Source organism: Lithobates pipiens, unplaced genomic scaffold (genome assembly GCF_037356315.1).
Source record: "Lithobates pipiens isolate NorthernLeopardFrog02 unplaced genomic scaffold, aLitPip1_a1.2 Scaffold_18, whole genome shotgun sequence".
In the NCBI taxonomy this organism is placed as follows: Eukaryota; Metazoa; Chordata; class Amphibia; order Anura; family Ranidae; genus Lithobates; species Lithobates pipiens.
In genome coordinates this window covers 646,343,890-646,352,907 of record NW_027507758.1, presented here as the reverse complement: position 1 = coordinate 646,352,907, position 9,018 = coordinate 646,343,890, and the positions used below count along the sequence as shown (strand labels likewise).

The 9,018-nt window shown below is 45.9% G+C and overlaps 1 protein-coding gene across 1 annotated transcript; it reads left to right on the top strand.

Moving 5' to 3' along the window:
- The first annotated feature begins 1,145 nt into the window (after window positions 1-1,145).
- On the top strand, window positions 1,146-7,214 carry LOC143989813 (uncharacterized). Its single transcript, XM_077490086.1, has 7 exons — window positions 1,146-1,212; window positions 3,610-3,719; window positions 4,066-4,200; window positions 4,289-4,412; window positions 4,529-4,626; window positions 4,706-4,912; window positions 5,018-7,214. Exons 2-7 carry the CDS (start codon window positions 3,624-3,626, stop codon window positions 5,216-5,218), a joined length of 861 nt encoding a protein of 286 aa, XP_077346212.1. The 5' UTR covers window positions 1,146-1,212; window positions 3,610-3,623; the 3' UTR covers window positions 5,219-7,214.
- Window positions 7,215-9,018: the final 1,804 nt, after the last annotated feature.

Sequence of the window (9,018 nt, the reverse complement as noted above, 5' to 3'; positions counted from 1 at the left end):
TCTCTGTCTCCATGGCAACAGTGCATTAGGACCTAGCGCTGCCTACTTGGCGCATCATGTCTGCAGTCTCTGATCACCTCCTGTATTATGTCTGCAGTCTGTGATCATCTCCTGTACTGTGTCTGCAGTCTCTGCTCATCTCCTGTACTGCGTCTGCAGTCTGTGATCATCTCCTGTACTATGTCTGCAGTCTCTGATCATCTCCTGTACTGTCTGCAGTCTCTGATCATCTCCTGTACTGTCTGCAGTCTCTGATCATCTCCTGTACTATGTCTGCAGTCTCTGATCATCTCCTGTACTATGTCTGCAGTCTCTGATCATCTCCTGTACTATGTCTGCAGTCTCTGATCATCTCATGTACTATGTCTGCAGTCTCTGATCATCTCCTGTATTATGTCTGCAGTCTCTGATCATCTCCTGTACTATGTCCGCAGTCTCTGATCATCTCCTGTACTATGTCTGCAGTCTCTGATTATCTCCTGTACTATGTCCGCAGTCTCTGATCATCTCCTGTACTATGTCTGCAGTCTCTGATTATCTCCTGTATTATGTCTGCAGTCTCTGATTATCTCCTGTACTATGTATGCAGTCTCTGATCATCTCCTGTACTATGTCTGCAGTCTCTGATCAAATCCTGTATTATGTCTGCAGTCTCTGATCATCTCCTGTATCATATCTGCAGTCTCTGATCATCTCCTGTATCATATCTGCAGTCTCCGACCATCTCCTGTAGTATATATTTTTTTGGGGAACTCCTCTAAGTTGTCTGCTGTGATTAGACTTTGCTGCATGCATGGAGTGTTGTCTTTTTTTTTTAAGAACATATAAAATAAGAAAATTAAGTTCTCCTGACTGCTTGAGTTTTTTTTTAAGAAAACCGCGCACAGTAATCGTGATGCATGGTGGAATCGAATCGAATTGAATCGCTGACATGATAATCGTAATCAAATTGAATCGTGAGGCCAGTGAAGATGCGCACCTCTAGTTCACACTACCAGGCGTTTCTGCAGTTCCTCTGAGCTCCACAACGTGGTGATCTCACTTCTACCAAGACAGAAAGTCTCTATGGAAGACAGGAAGTCTCTATGGAAGACAGGAAGTGATGTCAGGTACAGACAGGAAGTGATATCAGGTACAGACAGGAAGTTCCGGGTGAGAGGTGAGTCAGAAGGAAGTAGAGAGAAGACGTTGCTGGAAGAAGTAGCAGAGGAGGTAATAACATCGTATTCTCTATTTACACCCAGTAACCCCCTTTTAGTGAAGGTCAGAAGTATTAGATGTTTGTATTTAGTTTTATAAAATGGACAATCTCTAATCGGGATACAATGTATAACACAGTCAGTTTATCTGTATAATGTGGAGTGTGAGTTCCGGGGTCCCCACAGGGGGAGGACATGAGGCTCCCTCAGTAAGAAGCACATAAATGATTGTATATTGTGTCAGGATAGAGCCAGACACCTCGGCACCACCTGAATCTGAGGGGAGGTCTCTGGCTGAATTCACAACACAAAGAAGGGGGTCAGTCTGGTGAGAGTCGCCTTCCATGATGGACACAGAGAGGAGCTGATGGCTGCAGACCTCACTGGAAGGTGCTTAGAACTGCTGAGTCTGATGGGTCAGTATGGACTGGGTGCTGCTCTCTAGAGCCGTGGTCAGACCCTCCCAACCCCCTCCAAGGGCCCATGAACTTCACCCTGCCTGCCCTGCATCAGCTACCAGCCCCTACCCCTGTCGGCCTGCATATCTGCCCCGTTCTGGGCTTAGCCCTGCCTTCCTGGATCTCTGTCCTGTTCTGCACTTAGCCCTGTCTGCCTGGATATCTATCCCTGAGTACGGGATCCCCATTTCTGCTAGGCCATCCTACGTGGATTAGCTGTCATGTTACATTGCCACCTGGAGGAATTTTTTTTCTTCTGTGTCTTGCTACCCTGATGTGCTAACACTGCTCTGCCCATGTGCCAAGGACTTTAATCCTCCCCGTACCAAACACTTCTCTGCCCTGTGGACTATCACCCCCTTTGCTGTCCCATATTGCTGTCCTGAGGAGCACGTTTCATTGCTGTGCCTTCTGTTTGCTCTGTGGACTAATTCTCCTCCTGCCTGTACCCCGAGTCCCCCAATAAATGCCCATGTGTCGGGTTCCTGGTGATTTGTCTCTGTGTACTCTCTCTCTGCACTCTTCATTCATCACCCCCCGTCATGTCCGTCCTCTTCCTCCATAGTCACTGTGACGTCTTTTATCTCCAGCAGATGATGATACACACATATATAGTGTGAGAACCTCAGATTAACCCCTTCAGGGGGATCAGCACAAGGGTTGCCACCACATCCCATAAATACTGAAGACATATTGATTACACAGGTTCTGTGTCTGAACTCACTTAGTGCCTTATCTGCATTTAATTATCCTCAGAACCCGTGTAATTCATATGTGTTTGGTTTTAATGGGAAGAGGTGACAACCCTACGAGGCTGCACTATTGTATTCTTGTTTCCACACTATATATGTGTGTATCATCATAGAATACATGAAGGTAACAAACCTGGAGCCTTTAGAACCACTTTAAGTCATGCTGAGATCATCTCCCATTGGCTGAGCAATATTCTCATTTGTCTCTGAGCTCCTTCTTGCTATTCCTCGTCCTGCCTGTTGTTTCCTTGGATTGATTTTCTGTGTAGTGACCCCGGCTTCATCTCTTGGATGCGCTCGTCTGTTGCTTGTCCTGACCTTTATCCTGATTCCTGGATCTCCTCCTCATCTCACACCCAACATAGAGAATGGAATTTGTGATCCAGAAGGACAAATTTTACGAGACTCCCGGACCCCAAGAATCACAGTGACCACTAAACTGTCCAGATTAAATATTTCCCCACTGGGGACCATAGTGCTTAACACCACTTCAGCCCCCGGAAGAATTTAGCCCCCTTAATGACCAGGCCATACTTTGCGATTCGGCACTGCATCACTTTAGCTAACAATTGTTCGGTCGTGCGGCGCTGTACACAAACAAAATTGACGACCTTTTTTCCCCACAAATGGAGCGACAATTTTGAAAAAACAAAACCTTTTTTTACTTTTTGCTATAATACATATCCAAAAAATGTAAATAACTAATTTATTCATCTGTTTAGCCCGATATGTATTCTACATATTTTTGGTATAAAAAAATGGCAACTACAAAATAGGGGATAGATTTAGAGACTTTTATTGTTTTTACTACTAACTGTGTTCTCTCAGAGTGTTCTAACTGTGGGGGGGGGGGGGGGTGGGGTGGCTACCAGTGACATGACAGAATCAGTGTTCCCGATCACTAGGAACAATATATCTCTGACATGTCACTAGGCAGAACAGGGAAGGCCTTCTTTACATTCTGTCTCTGTACAAGGCAGTCCCGAGTCGCTGGCAGAGATCGAATCCACCCGACCCACGGGCACAATCCCAAAGCATGCAGGAATGGTGATCCATGCAGGAGAGCCAACCTGCCGCCATATAACTGTGGCAGGCGGTTGGAAACGAGTTAAATATGTACTGACCTTCATATTACCTCCTGATATCATCATCCTATTATTGTACAACCAATCCAGATAATTCTCTGTTATCTGTCTACAGGCAAACCTTCATAGATGACGGCACCAATGAGGACGGAGGAGGACCATAGTCACATGACTGAGAGGATACTAAACCTCACCCTGGAGATCATCTACCTGCTGACCAGAGAGGTGAGGAGGATTCTGGGAGGTCACATGACATCACTCTTATCTCTATTAATAAAACACAGACCTGACCGGAGAGGTGAGGAGGATTCTGGGAGGTCACATGACATCACTCTTATCTCTATTAATAAAACACAGACCTGACCGGAGAGGTGAGGAGGATTTTGGGAGGTCACATGACATCACTCTTATCTCTATTAATAAAACACAGACCTGACCGGAGAGGTGAGGAGGATTCTGGGAGGTCACATGACATCACTCTTATCTCTATTAATAAAACACAGACCTGACCGGAGAGGTGAGGAGGATTCTGGGATTCTAACATGACATTCCTATTGGTTCCTCAATACAGAAATTTCCTCTTGTGAAGTCAGGTGATCATATGACCATCACAGTGCCTCCATGTGACTCCCTAAAACCTGAGAGACACAACATGGAGAAGATTCTAGAAGTCACCAAGAAGATGATGGAGCTGCTGACAGGAGAGGTGAAGAGGATTCTGGGAATTGTGGGACATTATCCAGTAACAGACAAGGGATGTGTCTGGATGGTGACTGTATCATTGTGTGTGTCAGGTTCCTATAAGGTGTCAGGATGTCACTGTCTATTTCTCCATGGAGGAGTGGGAGTATTTAGAAGGACACAAGGATCTCTACAAGGACGTCATGATGGACAATCAGCCGCCCCTCACATCACCGGGTAAGAGGAGACTTTATTGTAAAGGAGAGAGCAGTACGGAGGCTCCACCTAGATCCCCCATCATCTGATAAACACATAGAAACAATGTATTCAGTCAGTGTGTGTGTTTCCTACAGATGGATCCAGTAATGGGAACCCACCAGAGAGATGTCCCCGTCCTCTGTATTCCCGGGATTCCACACAGGAAGGTCACACCATCCCCCACCATCATCAGGTAGATGAGTGACAATTATTGATAGTTCTGATTTATACATGGGGTGATTGTTACAATGAATGTTTTATTATATATTCAGAGTGGAAATCTCGGGTGTGATAATATTGATGTTAAAGAAGAGTATAAAGAGGAGGATGAGGAGTATGGAGTGATGGAGGAGTTTTCAGAAGGACACAAGGATATGATGGAGCCACCAAATACCAGGAACCCACCAGAGAGATGTCCCCGTCCTCTGTATTCCCGGGATTCCACACAGGAAGGTCACGCCATCCCTCAATATTGCAAGGTAATGGAATGGAGCTTATAAAACACAGTTGGATATTCTATGTGATGTCACAATAATAAATCTTCTATCTTACAGATGATATTCTCTCTCATTTTCTTGGTTTAGAGTGGAGATCCAATGGATATAGAATTTGAGGTGAAATCAGAAGAAGAGAGGTATGTGAGGGATGATCAGCAGTCTATGGAGGAGGATGGAATAACGGGGACATTTATAGAGGAGGACACTCCTACAGAGATCAGCACAGGTGGGTCATTAACACTAAATACATTCCTCCACCCATACTGCTCACTGATTGGTCCAGAGTAGGGCGGGGGCTGGGTGATATCAGCCTGTAATCCCCTGGTCACTTTCCTGATGTCATGGTTATGCAATAGAGTTTGTCCGCTTACCTGTCTCCATGTGTTCATTTCTAGAGACCAGCCGACCCTCACCTGACTGCTTTTATAATCCATCCTCTGGCATGGCTCCACCCTAGTTCCTATCAGAGAGCTCTATATTAACCTGTGCACTGCAGGCCAGCCTTGCTGATCAACCTTTGTGTGTTTAGCTTCCTGTTACCTGCCGTGTGCTCTGCTGTTATTCCGTTGCCGACTTTGGCGTGTCCTTGACCATCCCTGTTTGCCTGTGATCCTGACCTTTTGGCGTGTCCCCGATTATTCCTGTCTTCTTGTGGCCCCCGACCTTGGCTTTGTCCCTCACCATCCCTATCCTCCTGTTGCCTACTGTGGGTGCGAGCTGGGGGTCACGACCTGGAGCCAGTTGCAGCCAAGTCCATCCTAACCACTCGAGGCTCTGGTGAACACCTGCTGGCTCTTAGACTCTGCGCCCCAGGGAATCTTACGCTCTATCCCCGGTGGGATCCATCTTGGTGTTCTGGCGGCCCTGCCTTCCTATCACCTTGACCTCTGTCAGCAGCAGTCAACTGTAGGGTCCACAACCTTGCGGTGCACTCCTAATCCCTACGGTGTGCATCTGTCACCTGGCCTCAGGGTGACCTGACACCTGAGCTGTGTTCCCCTTCCTGTATTCCTGTATTTCTCTCGGATAATCTTCCTTCTCTGTGCTGCCAACACAATTTATGTATCTAGACGGGATTTATGGAGATTCTGGGGATCAGTTGGCAGAAAAATTTTCATTTTAAAAATACACGTCTAGCAAGATCTCCGACAGAACAATTTTCCCAGGGTTACTTGTTCTGTTGATAAAAAGTATACCGCGCTAAATGCTAAAAACTGACATACAGGTAATAGATATAGGGGATACACTGGTGACAATTAATAAAACATGATGTTGAAGCACTATACTCCAGCATCCCTCACGGACGGGGAGTCAGTAAGACGCAGACATTCCTTAAGGAACTAGACCATACACAATGGAAGTGAATTTTTTCTCAGATTATTATACTTCATTCTTACTCACAATTGGTTTCTTTTTTAGACTCCCATTATTTCCAGGTACAGGGGGTCGCTATGGGCACACATTGTGCACCTGCCAATGCAAACCGGTACCTTGAGGGATGGGAGCGGGAATTGTTTGCAAGTGAAACGTTCAGCACATATACTGATTCGGCTCTGTGCTGGTTCCGTTTTATCGATGATATTTTTATCATCTGGACAGACACGGTTGAATTGCTAACTGAGTTTGTGGATTGTATTAAGTCAAACAATTACAATCTTAAATTCACATTCAATTATCATCCCGTACAAATCACTTTTCTAGATCTCCAGATAAATGTGGATTCCAACCATTGCCTAGCCACAAATTTATATAGAAAGGAAACATCAGGCAATACAATTCTACATGCGGACAGTGCTCACCCTGTTTCCTTAGTGCATAGCATTCCCTATGCACAATATCTACGACTTTGATGGAATTGAACCAAATTTAGTGACTTTAAACCACAGTCAGCCCTCCTTTAGACAACGTTTACTGGCATGCGGGTATAGCAAATCTTTACTCAGAAAGGAAGACAAAAAACTTTAACACAGGACAGAAACTCACTGGTCTATAAGACGGCCCAAAAAATGAGGGACTCCCATTCTTCCACAGTAAAATTTATCACTACATTTTCTTCCCAACATTCTCAAGTGCGCCAACTACTAAATAAACATTGGCATCTTCTTATAAATGACCATGTATTTCCAAATATATTCGATCTAGCCCCGAGATTGTGTTCTGTAGGAACACCTCTCTACAGGATAAACTAACCCAGAGCCATTATATTCCCATCTCTTGCCATAATAGAATGCCTAAAGGTATTTTTACATGTGGATCCTGCAGCCTCCCCACCCCAAAGCACCTTGTCCCCATGTTGATGAGGACAAGGGCCTCTTCTCGACAACCCTGGCCGTTGGTTGTCGGGGTCTGCGGGCGGGGGGGCTTATCAGAATCGGGGAGCCCCCTTTAATAAGAGGGCCCCCAGATTCTGGCCCCCCACCCTATGTGAATGAGTATGGGGTACATTGTACCCCTACCCATTCACCTGGTGAAAAAAAAGTGTACAGAAAAAAAAAGCACAACACAGTTCTTCTCGCCAGACTCCTCTGCTATCTTCTACTCTTTTGCTAGCTCTTTTACTAGCGGAGGAGCCCGGCTTTCTCCTTCGTCACCGGCACCGCCTTCTTCTGACTTCTGGGGTCTTGTCCCACTCTTTGGTTCTTCTTGCCGGGCCTCTGCTTTCTTTTTCCAGCTCCTTTACTAGTGTTGGCCCGGTCTTCTATCGACGCTGCCGCCTTCTGTTTTTTTTCTGTACAAATTTTTTCACCAGGTGAATGGGTAGGGGTACAATGTACCCCATACTCATTCACATAGGGTAGGGGGCTTGAATCTGGGGGCCCCCTTATTAAAGGGGGCTCCCAAATTCTGATAAGCCCCAAGCCCGCAGACTCTGACAACCAACGGCCAGGGTTGTTGGGAAGAGGCCCTTGTCCTCATCAACATGGGGACAAGGTGCTTTGGGGTGGGGGAGCCGCAGGGTGTCCCCTTCCCCAAAGCACCCCCCATGTTAATGGCACGTGACCTGGTATGGCCCGGGGGGGGGGGGGGGGGGGGCGCTCGCTTGTCCCCACCCCCTTTCCTGACCGACCGGTCTGCATGCTCGGATAAGGGTCTGGTATGGACATTGGTGGGACCCCACACCATTTTTCCATTTTTTTCGGCCTAGGGCTTCCCCTTTAAGTCCACACCAGGTGATGGGGCTAGCGAGGTGTCAATCTCGCTGATGGAGGCGGCGACATTCACTTATTTCGCTAGTTCCGTCTACCTGGAGCCACGTTCAAAATGAACTGACTTTTTTCCGTGTGTGGGCAAGTCCATTCATTTCAAAAGTCTGGCGGACTCCTGCCATAGTCCGGTCGTATGTGGGCAGGTCCGCTCATTCAGAAAGTCCGGCGGACCTCTGCTGCAAAGTCCGACAGGTCGTCAACCGGACTAACTCCGCCGGATAGTCCAGTCGTGTGTACGTGGCATTAGAGTCTGCAAATGACTTGAGACTGGGGCAGAGGTTCACCTTCCAGCAGGACAACGACCCTAAACAAGCTACAATGAAAAGGTTTAGATCAAAGAATATTCATGTGCTAAAATGGCCCTGTCAAAGTCCAGACCTAAATCACATTGAGAATCTGTGGCAAGACTTGAAAATTGCTGATCACAGATGCTCTTCATCCAGTCTGACAGAGTTTGAGATATTTTACAAAGAAGAATGGGCAGACATGTCCCTCTCTGGATGTTCAAAGCTGGTAGAGACACCCCCAAAAAGACTTGCAGCTGAAATTGCAGAGAAAGGGGGTTCTACAAAATATTGACTTGGGGGGCGCTATACAAATGCCCCCCCCCACACTTTTCACATATTTATTTGTAAAAAAATATTGATAACCATTTATAATTTTCCTTCCACTTCACAATTATGTGTCACTTTGTGTTGATCTATTACTTAAAATCCCAATAAAACACATTTACAATTTTGGCTGTAACATGACAAAATGTGGGAAATTTCAAGGGGTATGAATACTTTTTCAAGGCACTGTGTATATATATATATATATATATATATATGGAATGTTAATTTTATCGTGACTATTATCATCATTGATTCATTATATCTTTTT

Bases quoted from the DNA above. Each gene is read 5' to 3' on its own strand.
- LOC143989813 (XM_077490086.1), top strand. From the start codon at position 3,624: ATGACGGCACCAATGAGGACGGAGGAGGACCATAGTCACATGACTGAG. The intron at 4,201-4,288 runs GTGAAGAGGATT...TGTGTGTGTCAG, and splicing joins TGGAGCTGCTGACAGGAGAG to GTTCCTATAAGGTGTCAGGA. The intron at 4,627-4,705 runs GTAGATGAGTGA...TTATATATTCAG, and splicing joins CCATCCCCCACCATCATCAG to AGTGGAAATCTCGGGTGTGA.